This window comes from Euprymna scolopes, chromosome 29, assembly GCF_053919585.1.
Source record: "Euprymna scolopes isolate OS-2025 chromosome 29, ASM5391958v1, whole genome shotgun sequence".
Taxonomy (NCBI): Eukaryota; Metazoa; Mollusca; class Cephalopoda; order Sepiida; family Sepiolidae; genus Euprymna; species Euprymna scolopes.
Window position 1 is genome coordinate 114,143,061 of NC_136510.1, and position 17,217 is coordinate 114,160,277.

At 33.4% G+C, this 17,217-nt stretch overlaps 1 protein-coding gene across 1 annotated transcript in view; it reads right to left on the reverse strand.

Annotated features, from left to right (window-relative positions):
- Nucleotides 1-3,435: 3,435 nt before the first annotated feature.
- LOC145252823 (phosphatidylserine synthase 2-like) overlaps nt 3,436-17,217 on the reverse strand; it is a 132,608-nt gene continuing 118,826 nt past the window's right edge. Inside the window, exons 9-13 of the mRNA XM_080112795.1 lie at nt 16,614-16,727; nt 11,037-11,155; nt 9,249-9,363; nt 7,004-7,149; nt 3,436-3,906 (exon numbers count right to left, since the gene is read on the reverse strand). Coding sequence (XP_079968921.1) covers nt 3,567-3,906; nt 7,004-7,149; nt 9,249-9,363; nt 11,037-11,155; nt 16,614-16,727 — 834 coding nt within the window. The 3' untranslated portion in view covers nt 3,436-3,566. The remainder of the gene's footprint in view (nt 3,907-7,003; nt 7,150-9,248; nt 9,364-11,036; nt 11,156-16,613; nt 16,728-17,217) is intronic.

Sequence of the window (17,217 nt, forward strand, 5' to 3'; positions counted from 1 at the left end):
AGTGAGAGAGGGGGGCTGTGCGCAGAGAATCAGTCCTGAAACTTTACACATTCTCTCCTGATAATTGTGCTTGAAACAGCTTTCATCCCCCCCCGTGGAGTGGGTTGAGTCAGCTATACTCACCCTTACCATTGCGTTCTTCATGAAGGATGAGCAAGCTTGACGATTTTCATGATCTCTAGCCATTGTTTCATTAGCAAACGCCATAGACACAAAAGTTGAGTTCCAAATCATCGTTAACCTTCAGGTTTTTTCCGTTGCCCATCACATCGCATTTTCCACCTTTTTCTAGGGAAGCTGGGATAACTGCTTCAAAGATGAATTCATCCAGTTGAGTGCAGACGCCATGACACAATCAGTACAGAATGTCTTGTGAGAATAACTTGAATATGATTTGAAAATAATTTACATCATCAAAAATACACACACACACACGTATATATGTAAATACTTTGCAAGCAAAATCCGATTCCGCATTTTACTAATTCTCTGATGATATGAAAAGCATTTCTTTCGAAACTCTGTGGATTAAGAACAATCCATTAATTTGTGTTTCCTTTTTGAAAATTAAATGTTTTTAACTCTTGTTAAAGTGTTTTTAACATGTTTTATTAATTCTTTGTTCTCTCTCTCTCTCTCTCTCTCTCTCTCTCTCTCTCTCTCTATATATATATATATATATATATATATATATATATAGACAAATTTACATGGTCGCGACATTGGGTATGCTAATGTTTTGGACAAATGGTCGGTCAAGACCACATCCCCATTAGACGACTTAACAAAGTTTGTCTTCCACTGGAGGAGTCCGGTTCTTAAATGAAAGACATAAAAACTCGATTTGTTTAAAAAATAAAACATGTTAAAATTTAGAGAGAGAGGAGTTATGTGCCATATAAACTCCAGACATTAAAAGTGAAGGCAGAAGAAAGGGGAAAAAAAGGGGAAAGAATATATGTACACTCAGCTCTATTGTACTAAATATTGAGGTGTCAATGTTTGCGAGTTGATTGATCTTTGTAATTAATTCAAAGTGTATTCAAATTGATTTAAATTTTTTCTCTCTCTCTCTCTTTCTCTCTTATATATATAGAGAGAGAGAATTCGATAGATATAGATATATATTTTATATTTTTTGATGACATTTTTCTTTTTGTGATGTACAGTTTTTATTTGGAAACAAAATTTTAAAACGTGTTAGTTTTTCTTTGCTTCGAAACTGATATTAAATCATAGTATTTTGTTTTTGTATCTGCCATTCTCTAATATATATGTGTGTGTGTGTGTGTGTGTGTGTGTGTGTGTGTGTGTGTGTGTTTAATATATATATTATGGAAAATAAGGAAAAAAACAAAATTATTTAAACATATAGTTAATTTGAGGACACCTTTTAAAATGTACTAACTTTCATGTTTGCAGCATCACGTGAAAATCGGTGATGCCATGAAACTGCAATACATTATGAACTACAGCTCATTTATTAAGATTCGATGCTCTATCCGATAAGATATCGAACATTTTTGTTGCCCAAGACCTGCTATCTTAATTCGGTTCGGTTCCAATGTTGAGAGGTTAGATTTCTTGTTATTTTATTTTTCTACTAAAACTCTTGTAGCTTGTCCTGTGTATGCGGAATGGCGTCACAAACGTCGTCCACTAAAACAGGTGGAAAATATTTGGAATATCCTTTATGACATCACAAGCGGACAATGACATCCATTAGAACAGAGACTATAGATGGACTGTGGATATTGACTGTGTATATATATATATATATATATATATATATATATATATATATATATATATATATATAGAGAGAGAGAGAGAGAGAGAGAGAGATAAAAAGGAACAAACCGTATTATGTGTTCATCAACGTTTCGTCTTTATTTCGAGACTTCCTCTGGATGAAAGACGAAATAAAAACGAAACGTTGATGAACACATAATACGGTTTGTTCCTTTTTATTTCTCTATTTTGTCGGAATACTATTTCCATTATTTTCATCATATATATATATATATATATATATATATATATATATATATATACTAGACGAACCGTCTATACTCGGAAAGTCTAGTATATATAATATTGGTCATATATATACTTTTAGTATAAATATGTTATGTACATTTTTTTAGTTTCAGTATTTACTTCAACAGTGCTCAATACACAAGTAGAGCTGAATAGTAGTATAAAAATATACTTACCATAAGTATATGTTTATACTATTATATATATATATATATATATATATATATATATATATATATATATATATATATATATATATACACACACAGAGATTACTTGGCATCGCTTGGATGTCAAATATACCAACCACATAATAACTTCTTATTAAACATTGATATGTAAATATAATAATGATAATATTGATAAAATTCTACTGGACGTTTTAGGATTGTAGACATGAAACTGCAGTAGGGAATTCCAAATAGAACCTTTCCAACAGTTATCATTATTATCAAGCTCTATCACTTTGGTATTGAGCACTGTATTTGCAAACACTTCAAACGTCGCTTTATTTGAGTCAATGTAATGAATGAGCTGCATTTCATATGCATATCTCAAAACAGAGGCTGAAGAGAGTCCGGCATAGGAGCATAACTATTGGCCCCCTTTGTTTGGATTTGAAACCGACAGTACCGAGATTGTTCTGACAACTCTAATATATAAAAGAAAGGAACAGAACTGAAGCAAGACAGCAGTTCTTGCACATAAGTTCTTGATATCTTTTCAGCGAGAGCATTATAACAATGACAGATAATATCTCTTGCTGATCGAACGGAGAAATCACAAAATTTAGTTTTGTCGCAAACTCATTATTGTCGTAGAGGATTAGGGTTAACATAGATTGCCTCTTTCTTAGGAAGTTAGAATTCCCCCACATTAAAAACTGATCTTGTGTCTAACTTTGCCTTTGTGAGATGGCAAATAAATAGGAACTTTTTTTTATTTTTTTTTTTATCGAAAATGCTGAGCGTTTATCCACAATATAGAAAATATTCATAAATGGAACTGATAGTATAAGTAATTATTGAATAAGAAAAAAAATATGAAGAGTTAATTAATGAGATGTCCTTTTGTAAAGCAATATGCAAAGTAGTTAACCTCCCTCCACTGCAGGATGATGTGACACAAGGCCAGAAGATAGAGATTGAAAAGTCAGAGCACAAGAGGTGTGTGCACTCTGGCCCACAAAAATGCCTGAGCAGCCTCATTGGCATTCCCAGTTGGAGGAGCTTCAGGCGATTCAGAAGTTAGCCTTTTAATCTTACTCCCAGTGCAACTAGTAGCTTAACTTTATAAATATACAGAAGAGATAGGAGAAAACGGTTTGGGTTTGATTTTTCTCTTAAAAATAAATAAATTTGACATAAAATAAAATAAAAATTCATAACAAAAAAATGTAAAAACATTGTTTTTAAATTTGACAAAAAATAAATTAAAAAATTCATAACAAAACAAAAAGAAAATGAAAAAAAAAGAAGATAATTTATAGAAAACATCACACTTTGTGCAGGTGCTTTAATTTTTTGTCAATGGCCGATTGAGTTGTGATTGTTTAAATACCGCTGTCTTGTGTGCCCCGATTCCTCGGATGTGTGACCTGAAGAGAAGGAATTTTGTTGGTTACTGTTCGAAGTGGGACAAGTGTTTTGTTCTAGCTTAGGAATGTCATTTTTGACGTCGCGTTTGATGTAAAACTTCCAAAACGTCCATGTGAGAAGGGTGATCAGTCCAAAGAGCCACACGCAGGCCACGGTGTGTGGGATCGGCTTACTGAGGGTGTCCCAGTCGAAACGGATCGTGATCAAAAATTCTGTGATGATGATGGCAGCGATCAACCACGACTGACGACCAAATTTCTTGCACATTCTGCCAAAAGAAGAGAAAAAAGTTGAAAAACATTAATATATATATATGGATATATATATATATATATATATATATATATATATATATATATATATACGTTAATATATAGTAAAAACTATTAATAAACAATGATATTTACAACTAGAAATAAAAATAGGTTTAAGGTTCCTAAAATTCATACAAGAATTGTCTGCAAGGACCCGTGGCGCAGTGGTTAAAGTACTTGGAAAAATCAATTGCAAAAAGTGATACTCTCCTGAAGGTTGAAGGTTCAATCCTGTGTGGGCGACCAAAAAATACAATTGCGAATTACTTAGAACCTCTATCCAGTCATGGCTGACAGAAAAAGAGCACGCTACTCCCTTGAAGTAAATAAAGGGTTCCACTCGAAATTCCGTCCAAATTCACGAGTTCAACAGAAATATTCCAGAGTTTGACAAGATACACCTGAAGAAGGTCGGAGGTTATATTGACCGAAACGTGAAACTCACACTCAAGATGAGAACAGTAGTCTGATGGATCCAAATAATGCGAAAAGTTTAAAATTTTGAAAAACAAACAAAATACGTTTAAAATGAAAATATTTCATTAAAAATCATTTGTTTTTTTTTTTTTTATTATCTTCACATTTGGTTTTTTATCAATTTTGGGTTATAAAATATTCATCAACAAAGAAAGAGGGTTTCAAATAAATAAGAAATTAAAAATTTTACTTTTTTTTCTCTGCATATCTCTACTATTATATAAAAGGAACTTTGTGTGTGTGTGAGTTTGTTCCTACGGACTCCTAAACGGCTGGGCCAATTTATTTTTAAATTTCACACAAAAGTACTTTATGTACTTGGCAGTATTCCTAGATAGGTTTTGTATGGGAATGCCTTTGATAAGTTTTGATAATCGAAAAAATCTGATGAAAGAAGGAACAGGCGACTGACTAAAGTTAAAGCCTTACCCTATACAATACAACATCACAAGAGCATTTGAGAAGAATTAAAAGAAACTTTGTTGATTGATTTATGTTTCTGGGGATTGTGCTGTGAAGCCAACAAAAAAAAAAAAAGGTAAAAAAAATCAAATATACAATAAATAAATGTAACTAAAATCAATAAAAATTACTTTTGTACATACCTGTCTCATTTTTTTGTGTTTTTAAATATTCTTTTTTCATTTTAAATATTCATGTTTTATGGGGTTTTAGCCAACAAAGATGGCCGTCGACATTTTTCATTTGTCAGTGGCCATCTTTGTTGGCTAAACATTTGTAAGAAGTGAACATTTATGATGAAAAAAAAAAAAAGCATTTCAAACTACTTTAAAAACACAAAAAATGAACCAGATAACTTTATTGACAGTGATAACATTTATTTATTGTATATTTCAATTTTTTACCCTTTTTTTCTTTTTCATTTGTTGGTTTAACTGCACAATTCCTGTGTTTTGTGATCGCTCACCAATGCAATCTACGTTTGTTGAATGTTGAACATTGTATTATTTATTGAACGGTTGCAACTCTTTTTCCACCTAAAATGTTCTTTGACTGATTCATTGGCAACGATTTTGCTCGGGATCATAAAAAACAAAAACAGAAGAGGATAAAGTGTTTGCAATAAAACTTCTACCTTTTTCAATCCATCTTTCTTTTTTTCTTTCTTACCCCCGTTTTTTCACACTTGTTTATCTCATTCCTTTTTCTACCTCTGTTCAGTCAATTTCTCTATAAAATCAAAAATGGCTGACCCCTACTCCCTCCCCAACAAACCTGGGCCAGTTGACCCCCCGTCCCCGCCCACAAGAATGAATACATTTAAAAAATTTTTTTTAGATATTTTTTATCCAGGGCAATGTTGATTAAGAATTATACCAACTTTTTGGCTGCTGGTTTTGTAGTTTTAATTGAACATACAAACACACATACACACAGATTTTTCTCCCTTTATATAATAGATGTTCAATCCTTAACATTGGTGACCCCGAGATAGGTCTTTTTAGAAGAATAAGACATACTCCTGAAAAACTTAACAGCAAAATCCCACCCCCTCAATTAAAAAAAAAAATTATTAAAAAAATCAATTCAAACAACTTGATTATGTAGTAGAGCTGAAATCTATTCACTGTAGCAGCTTACAACCTCAATCACTGCCTCGATATGGGTCTGAAAGTGGGAGTATTGCCTTTTCCACAAGCGCCGGTGGAGGCTCACTGAATACTTGGCAGATGGTGTCGTAGGAGGTCACATTGGTGATGTTCTTGACATACAACCAAATGAAGTAGTCCAGCAAGTTCAGGTCAGGGATAGAAGGAAGCCAATGAGAGAAGAATACAAAGTCGTAGCACTCTTTCTCAAGCCAAACCTGGGTATCTTTGGACTTGTACACTAAGTCCTGCTGATACACCCAGGGTTTGCCAGCGACCACCACCTGATTGCACCAGGGGATCACCACACTCTTCAATATATCCAGGTACACCTTGATGTTGACTTTCAAGCCAACTTCGAACATGTGAGGTGGCATGATATGACTCTCACTTGAAACCACACCAAATACCATAACTGTGGGTTGAACTGTTTGGATTTGCATTTTGAAGGTGCGGGCAATGGTCCTGTTGTCATCAGTAGAGAGCATGATTTGTACAGCGGCGCATCTCCAATCTCGCTCGTTGAACATTGTGTCACTTTCAGACATGATAGAAGGCTCCTATTGCTCTTAGGATTTGTTCACAACTGGCCAACTAGTAGATGGTCTGCAATAAAAAAAGACAACCGGTTTTCATCAAATGGAAATGGAATCATGTAGAGCCAATACTCCATTGATTATTATGTTGTACCCAATATATAGTAATGACTTCAAAAGTTAAAAAATAACATCAGCTAGAACCGAAACATATAGCGTTTCAAACTTAGTCATTAATTTTGCTAGAAATGATGTCATGACATTAAAATTTGAGACGACAAAAAAATGGGGACTTTTTAAAGAATGGATGACATATCCTCAACATGAGTGAGTGGTTGTGGTCTTTTCTAAAATAGAAATAAAAAAAATAAGATAATCTATTTCGTGGAATGAGAATGTATAAAAAGAAAAATAGTGGATTATCTTACGGATCATCGAGATACTGGAACACTTCCCTCATTGCTGAAGCTCCCATGAAGAGGAACATTACGAGTCGTCCGAGGCACAAATAATGTTCAGGTGGAATCCACAAAACAAACTTGATGTAGAACGTATTCAATTCTGCAAGGAGGAACTGAAAAAGAGGGAAAAATGTGAAAATGGAACGGTGAGCAGAAAAAAAGCAAAATTCCCCAAAAATTTCCAAAATCATTACATTAAACTATTTGGTTTATTTTTGGTTTATTTAATGCCGAATACAATTTTAGAAAAAAAATGTTTCTTTCTATCTATCTTATCTATCTGGTCGGGCTCCTTGCCCGAACCAATGTAACTCTCTTTCCAGATTTCCTTGTCTCCATCAGCTGCTTCAGATCCTCAGGATCACAGTTGGTGTCTCATGCAATTTGCTGGATGTACGTGGATCGAGGTTGTCCTATGCTTTTGCACCTATGTCGTGGAATCCATAACAATATATTTACCACTAGCTCTTGTTTGCTCCTCTGGCAGTGACCAGCAAATCATAGACATCACTTCCTGATGGTAGTAGATATGGCAGGTAAGTTGCCATAAAATTGGTGCTCCATGGGATGATCTGGCCAAAATATATTTAATACCGTTTGTAATGTACGGGTGTACGTGCCATCTAGCTTTTTTTCCAATCTTTTGGCGAGTGTCCAGGTTGTAGCACCATAAACAAAGACTCCACCACCGCTCTGAAAAACTGCCTTTTCAGTTTGTCAGTTAGCCTTGAAATCCATCCACAGCTTATCCAATGCAGCCCATGCTTTTGAGATGCAAATCCTGATATCTCTCTCTGTGACACCTATGTTGCCGCTCAGGTATGTAAACTGAACGACTTCTTTCAATCTTCTAGAGTTTTGATCTCTCTCTCTCTCTCTCTCTGTATTGAAAGTCATAAACTTTGTTACATCCACACTAATGCAAAGACCAGTGCCATTTGCAAACTTTTCTAGCTCACATAACAGTGTTTGCACATCAACAGTTTTATTTGCGAACAGATCAATATCGTCTGCATAACCTGCATTAGTTAAGTATGCTGATGGATGGTGTCTGCTTCTGGATTCATTTAAGGCGAAATCCAAGGTGCTATGTATATCAACAGAGGTGCTAAATACACAGTAAAAAAAAACAATGAAAAGAAAAGGTGTTTTAAAAGTGAATGTTTTAAAAATGAAAAAGACAGAGCAATCGTTTGAATAATGTGAAAATGTATGATGCATAACATTTTTAAATGTTTGCACATGTTCCAAATATTTATAATGAAAATTATTGCAACCGTTTAATATTGCCAGTTATTCTGTTGACCTTGTCTCATATCCAACAGTGAGTTTTTCTACCAAACTGCATTGTCATTGTGTTGGGACGATTAATCGGAAGCAGGAAAATCAGAACAATTAGGGGTATTTAGGGGAATTGATATCGGAAAAATTTGTATCTATTTTCTGATGCCAAAAATGATTCTTTTGTCTTTTTTATTTGATTTTGTTAAAAACAAAATCTTCCACTGCTAGTAGTAATAATAAAATAATTAATATTTACTGAGTTTTAAACTAATATTAAAACTTAAAATGTACAGATCATCCCTTACAAATGTATTTTTTACGCTTGAGAAAATATCTACACATTTAACATGATTTTATGATAATTGGGGAAAAATAACTTCATAGTTAAATATTTAAAGATTTATAGAGAATCAGAATCGGGGAAAAATATTTAAATCGTTCCATCACTACTGCCTTCAAACACAATTTTTTTTAATTCTTTGATATTTGATTCTTGAAGTTTCTCACCCAGACAATATCGAGTGTTCTTGCTAGTTTTTCAAACAAAAAGAGAAAAAAAAGACAATTGCAGGATACCTCTCCCTCCTTGTTCAAATGTAAATTAACATCATCATCTTTGTGGAGGTCGCAAGATGCTGGAAAATTTTCTACTGTAATAGCATCTTTCTTCAGACGGCTTACTCATGCAATTCCCTCCCTGGTTCCTCGATTGTACCGACATGCAAAAATTTAAATGTAAAGTGAACAAAAATCTTGCTGCCCAACTCCCCACACAGGTTTTCTCTCTATAAATCTGGCTTCTATCATAGTAATCCCCTATGTTTCAGTGGCAATATGTATTGTTTGGGTTGAAGGAAAAAAAAAAGTGTCGACTTCGTGATCTGTCCTGAAAATTTGCCCCCAAAAGAAATTTAAAAAATGATCTTACAATAGCAATCACCCCTAACATAGCCAACCATCGTTTAAGACTTGTCGTAGGCCTCCATTCGTAATCTGTCCAGCTGTATGGGGTGAATTGAGCCGCTACTCTCTTCAATTTTCCACTGAAAAAGAAAAAAAATATATATTCTTTATGAGGAGAATGTTGTAGTTTGCTTAAAACATTGTAGCGCCAAAGGATATTTTTAAAGGCAATGCAATGTAATTTTTTTTCCGTTTGTACACTTTTACAAGTATTTGAAAATATTAAATAATTTTTTTCAATAATTTTCTTTATCATTTGTTAGGTGTACAGGGTGCCGTTAGCGTGGAATCCGAATTTTCAAGATTAAAATCCCATTGTCAGGGATGACGTTAGAAAAAGATATGTTTGGTCTTATATATTATACTCTCGTCGGCTGTTATTGGAACAAACGCAGATGACAACAATTCAATTTCGATTTACGATATTCTTTATTTTTAAAAATGTTATTTTATACGGAAATCGCTCCAGACAGTGCATGAAGCCACTTAAGGTAAGGAGCCAAAAAAACAAAATTAGATTTGATGTATTTACGAGATGAAAAATTTTAAAAGAAATTCTTGCTTAACCCTGCGTTAGTCACACGGGGTGTTGTGTCACCCCAGCTTTGCTTAAGTGCTCATAATTCATAGTTGGCAACTTATTTCTTTTCCTCCTTCCCAGTACTCTCCTTACTCAATGAGGGTATAGAACACGTGGTATGGCGCAGTTGTGTCTCAGTTTTCCTCAGAGGTGAATCCGATTGAAAGGTAATATTTATGTAATGAACTCACATTCATTTTTCTTGTCATTTTAATTTATAGAAACATTTTTTGTTCATAATAGATATTAAAAAATAACACAAACTGGTGTGTCTTGTGGGTATTTTTAAATAAACGTGATTGATTTTTTAATTTTTCCTTAGTTTTATATGTTTTTGTATAATTTTATATTAATATCAACAAGCTACAAGTGATTCAAACTATTCAACGGGGATTGTAGATATATCATGAATCAGCAGGATAACTTTATTTTACAAAATAAAAACATTTTTGTATTGAGGTGTACAGACATCCCATGGGACTAACCATGTTTGGAACATCCAGGTGACTAACGCAGGGTTCATTTTTTTTTTTTTCAAATAACAATGTCTATTTTCATCGCGTTGTTTTTTTTTATCTATCCACCCGTACGTCTTTATTGTAGAACCATGTAACTTTTCTGTTTATGTTCTCAGATGTTTGGCAATCTTTCAAGCCACATCCCTCCGCAGATCTTTAAGTGCAGATATTGACATACTTTCTTGTGGTGGGTAATGTAACGACCATCTGTCTTCAAGTCCTGAGGTGGTTTGGATTTTCAATGACTTTCATTGGTCAGTTTTTGTAGACCAGCCATTTTCTTAAATCCGCTTTTTAAAACGTTATTATTTTGTTCTAGCTGGAAATGGGGCATCCTACTGGATACCAGACATTCACCCACTATTTCATCCATTATAACTGAGAGATCTTTTTAAGATTTTTAACCGTTTCTTTGAGTCCAATTGTTTATGTCTCTTGCTCTTGGTTTACTGAGTATATAATTCATTCAAGTGTGAGTGGTCATATGCATGTTCAACAATAGGGATATTTCTGGTGATGTATTCCACATAAGACTCAGATTAAGCAGCGGACCACAAAGTCTTTCTGGTTGAGAAAAAAGGTGAGAGGTGGGGTGAGGGGTTGCTACTATTACAACTAATATTTTCCCATCGAATAATTTTGAAAAATAACTCACCTGTAAGTTCGTATATTCCACATTCCTCTCCAATGATATTGCTTCAAAGATAAATAACGTAACGTCTGAAGGCCAAGATAAATGCCAAGACCGTTGCACACCAATACGTCCATAATCCACTGAAAGCAGAAGATAAAAGAGGAAGATGAATGAAAAGAGACATTTTAAAGTTTCTTTCTTTCTTCTTCACCATCTGTGACCATTGCTATGAATGAGGGTGTCAGCATATCAGATCTAGTGATGCCTTGCAAAAGATTATGGCGAAGAACGAATATGCGTATGTATGTGTGCATCACATGGATGACAGAAAGTAGTGAAATAAATTTTGTTCCGTCAACTTAACTGCGGACGATTAAAATTGTTTTGGGATGAAAAAAGTCTGCGACGATGCAATTTACTAATGTAACATAGTACACACGTTACACAACATTTACACATGTTATACACGTTTATGCACATAGACCCAACACATAATACGCAATCTATGTCGCAAGGAACATAGGACAAGTAATAACTCTACTTTTTTTTATAACAATCTCGCCAATCTTTCACGAAAAACACCCGTCTAGCTGAATCCACTGTGAAAAATTTCCTCCACTCTATATCTGTGCCTAAATCAAAATGTGGATTCCATGAACAAAGCTTCTTTCTTAGAACTGCACGCCTGTAGAACTCTGTTCCGTCTGCCTGCTTCCCACCTGACTACAACTTGGATGTCTTCAAGTCCAATGTTAACAAATTCCTAATGAACCGCCCCCTTAAGTAAACACTTCATCAAATCTCCACACTAACGTACTGTACTTGCAATAACTTTTATCCATGAGTGGCTTCCGGGCCTTGATAAGTGGTGACCACCGTGTAAAAAATAAATAAATAAATAAATAAATAACAACATTTATTTCCTCATTTTCCCGCCATGCATGACTTCTCGTTACGGACGTGATGTCAGCCATGTCTCTAACGTGAATGAAGAGGAGGAGGGGTTAAAATAATTTAATTAATCTAAAAATAGAAACGTTTTTTCAATAAAATAAATACTTCATATCAACATTAATTAATTTATCAATAGTTCCCTTATTTCGTCCTTAAGTCCTCATTCCAATAACAATTTTCTGACAAAGGGGGGAAAATCCTCTTTTAAGTCACAAGTTATCTATTTAATACTTGTTGTTGGCAAGTTTTTAAGCTTTAAGTAGTATTTTTTTAGCTTCTTACATAAAGTAGCTTCTTGCCTTGTCTGGAGCGATTTCCCCCAAAAAAAAAAATTACCAACAAAAAAAAAATAATTTGCTATTATTTTGATGAATGTTTTTTTTAATTTAGTTTTTTTAATTTAATTTAATTTAAAGACAAATTAATTTCTTTCGATGCTCATCTCTGAATTCATATTCTATGTCACTTATAGTCATTGGTTCATCCATTCAGCCCAAGTCAGCTTCCAACTTTTCTTTCTGACATTCTCATGGATGGCAACAGTCGGGATGGGGATTCCCTTGGCATCAAAGCTACCAGAGTCTAGAACATTGTTAAGATGGATTGTTCCCTGTTAATTAAGGTATGTCTCTGGTTATGTGTAGTTCTAGGAGGTTTACCCTCCCAGATTTTGCCTTCTCTCTTTGAGAAGGGGCTAGTTTATTGCAAACTGCCTGAGGTGCCCCCACTGGAGAATACTGACAGGGCTACCCAGGTATGTTTTGCAGACCAGAGTTCACATCCTCAAAGGTGCTAGCTTTTTAAATCACATTTTTTGATCCTTGTGTCACATCATCTCGCCATAAGAGGGGGGAGGGGGAGCTAACTTTATGAAGAATGGCTTTATTCTTGAGGAGAAATCAACTCTAAAACTTCTTGTTCTTCTTCTCTCATCAAACGTTTATCAGAGTTCATGTTTCAGATCCATTGTTTTTTCTGATTCTCGTAAAATCGGTTCTTTCTCTCGTCCATAACACTTTTTCACACCTGATGCCATTCTTTATCCCAACAAATCAACTATCAAACCATGCATGGATGATTTGTTGACAGATTTACACAAGTAAATCTGTCACATTTAAAGGTTCTTAACGTGCAGAAGCGTATCTGTAATTTGATTGCCCCCCCACCTCACCCTTTTTTTTTTGCAGATCTCAACGAAAATCACCCCCCCCCCCTATAATTTTTATAATATGTTTTAGTATGTAGTTTTCAAATCTGGTGGTGTTTATTCCGAAAGCCGTTCTTAACATATTTATATTACACCAAGTTAGGTCATAAAAAAGTACCAACTACAAAATTACTGGTTAAAATTGATTCTCGCTCAGGTCCGCCATTTTTTCTTCAATGCAACCGTTCTCTCACAGACATGATGTTGCTAGTCTGAGTCTTTTCTATAAATACTATTATCGTACATGTTCTTCAGAATTATCTGATCTGTTCCCTGCTTCTTTTGTTCCAACTTGTTTAACTGATTGGTCCAGTGGTTTCCATGGCACAGTGGTTAGAATACTTGGAAAAAAATCAATTGTAAAAGTCATATTGTCGAGTTCGACAAGATACATCTGAAAAAGGTTAGAGATTACATCAACTGAAACGTTGCAAAATGACACTCAAGATGAGAACAGTAGTCTGAAGAATCCAAATAACAGATCCTCATCTCAAAAATTCAGAAACATTTTTGCTATGATTCTAAACATTTTTTCACACCTGACGCTATTCTCTATCCGAAGCTACTATTAGGCCATGTATGGAGTATTGTTGCCATATTTGGCTGGTGAATCTCTGTCCTATTTTTAGGGTTCTTGATCAGCTGCAGCAATGTATCTGTCATTTGATTGACCTCATCCTTTCTTCTTCTTTACAACTTTTCCCTCACAGACATGATGTTGCTAGTCTCAGTCTTTTCTATGAATACTATTATCGTACGTGTTCTTCAGAATTATCTGATCTGTTCCCTGCTTCTTTTGTTCCAGCTACTTTAACAGATTGGTCTTGGGGGTCTCCATCAATTCGCCGTTTTGATACCTCATTGTAATACAGCTTCTTATTCCAGTAGCTTCTTTTCAAGAATTATAGGCATGTGGAACTCTCTTCCTGCTCACTGTTTTCTTTATAAGACTAAAGTCAATAAGCATCTCTCGTCTTTGCGATAATCATTTTTTTCTTGTTAGTTCCTTACATTAAATGGCTTTATGTCTTGTCTGAGATAAGTTCCATTAAAAACAAAAATAATCTACATAAATTAAAATTTGGGGAATCTCTGTAAGTACAAAAATTCTGTGGATGACTAATCTGCATAAGCAAAAAAAAAAATTTTTAAATACGATTATGGCAAATGTTTTTCAGAATTGTCTGATCTATCCCCTACTTCTTTTGTTCCAGCTCGTTTGACTCTTCGGTCTAGTGGTCTTCATCAATTTGCTATTTTGATAACTCATTGTAATACAGCTTCCTATTCCTGTAGGTTCTTACCAAGAACTGTAAGTTTGTGGAACTCTTCTTGTTGACTGCTTTCCTCCTACCTATGACCTTGGTCTTTTCAAGTCTACGTCTATTAGGCATCTGTCTTTGTGATAATCTCCTTTGATTCTTGTTAGCTCCTTACATCAAGTGGCTTCACGTCTTGCTGGGAGAGATTTCCATAATAATAATAAAGGTCATATAATACATGAAAAGAACTTGGTAAGAACTATTACATCTAATATATAAACAGCTATATGTCTGTCTGTCTCCATATTTTTAAACTTTACCTCCTCCAAAACTATGATTGGATTTTTTATGGACCATTCTTTTATGGGTCTTTACCAGTTAAAATAGTTTTTAAGGTGTAAAAAAAGGGTAAAAATTGAAAAAAAAATCGTTATACATTTTGTACATTCACCTTAGTTTATTTTTATTCAGTTTGTATGCGTGTCACTTTGGTACAGTAATAACGTCACCAGCTTTGAATGCTACAGTTTCGGTTTTAAGTCTAGCTGATGGCACCCAAATACTTTTTTAACTTTTGAAATCACAACTTTATAATAATATATACGGAATCTGGGCAAATTAAAATATCATATTTAAGCATATTTTATGCCCGGGCAAAGTTGGGTGCCCCTTCTCCTAGTACATATATATATATATATGTAGTAAAGATTTAGAAGGCTATCACAATGCGAGGAATGAAATATAGTTGTTGTTGGTAAGAGAAGACGAGAACAAGTGGCGATTTACAAATCAATCAGTACATACATATAGACATATATGTATGTACTGATTGATTTGTAAATTGCCACTTGCTTTCGTCTCCTTTCACTAACAACGACTATATTTCATTCCTCGCATTGTGACAGCCTTCTAAATCTCTACTACATACCTATCCCACACAATGCTTCAAGCAAACTACATATCAATCCTATATATATATATATATATATATATATATATATATATATATATATATATATATATATATATATTAGTGATGGGACGATTCCAATATTTTTCCCCGATTCCGATACAATTACCGATTCCGCAGTAAATTACCGATTCCTATTCCTTATAAATCTCTAAATATTCAACTATAGATTTGTTATTTTCCTCGATTTCTGTAAAAAAAACACATGTTTAATGTGCAGATATTTTCCTAAATGTAAATTTACACTTATGGAGGATGGTCTATCAATTTTAACTTTACTGGTATTTTAAAATCCAGAAATATTTATTATTTTATAATTATTACCAGCAATAGAAGTTTTTTGTTTTTTTTAAAAATAAAATCAAATAAAAATGACAATTAAAAGAATCATTTTGGCATCAGAAAATAGGCACCAATGTTTTCGATTCCGATACCCCCAAATTTGTTGATTTTTCTGATTAATCAGTCCGCCATCTAGTAGTAGTAATATCAATCTATCTATCTATCTTTCTATATATATATATATATATATATATATATATATATATATAACTCATTTTTATTAAATCAGCCTTTTAGATTACTTTAAACTATCTTCCATTAACGTGATTCCTTTGGATTTTACTTGTGGAAATGGAAATTTAATCAACTTTTTTGGATTTTACCGTTATTGGATAATTTACTCTTCACCAGACCATCCATCCACGTGAAATCACCTTTTTCTTCCCCTACCCCCATTCCCTCTGCTTCACTATTTTTTACCAAGTAAGATCTATGACTTGCTTGTAGTTTCATTAAATACTTTTGGAAGCAAAATCCGATCCTACATTTTGCTAATCCCTACCCTCTGATGACAAGGAAAGTATTTCTTCAAAACTCCGCGGATTAAGGACTATTCACTTATTTTGTGCTTCCTTTTTAAAATTAAATGTTTTTTAACTCTTTTTCAAAGTGTTTTTTTACATGTTTTATTAACTAATTGTTCTTATATATACAGGGTCTCCACAAAGTCTGGCTACATTATGCAGCCAGACTTTGTGGGCACCCTGTGTGTATATATATATATATATATATATATATATATATTGCACAAATATGAGACCCATGATCAATAATCAGCTTTTGTTCATGTTAGCTCCTTATATCAAGTGGCTTCATGCCTTGTCTGGATAAAGCCACTTTCGACAAGCGATGAAAGTACTTACATGATCCCACCAGCATTCGCTGAAATTCGGTAGTTGGTGTTCAAGTGTGTATTCAAGAATCTCAAACATGATACTGAGGACAGTACAGAGCCACCAATCACGGAGGATCAACGTCTGCGAAAAAAAACAAACAAAAAAAACAAAAAACATGAGACTTGTTAATTATTAAATAATATCAATTAATTATAAAAGTAGTTTATATGCAGCAATACGGTGCAGAAGTGTAACAGATCGACAAAAACTGAAGCAAATTAAAACGTTGAACGATGAAATAAGTTTTGCTGATTCATTCTTTATTAATCTTTATATTTTTTTTATCTATATTTTTTTAATCTATATTTTTTTTATTAATCTATATTTTTTTTATTAATCTATATTTTTTTTATTAATCTATATATTTTATTAATCTAGATATTTTTTTTATTAATCTATATATTTTTTATTAATCTATATATTTTTTTTTAATCTATATATTTTTTTTATTAATCTATATATTTTTTATTAATCTATATATATATTTTTATTAATCTATATATATTTTATTAATCTATATATTTTTTATTAATCTATATATATATTTTTATTAATCTATATATATTTTATT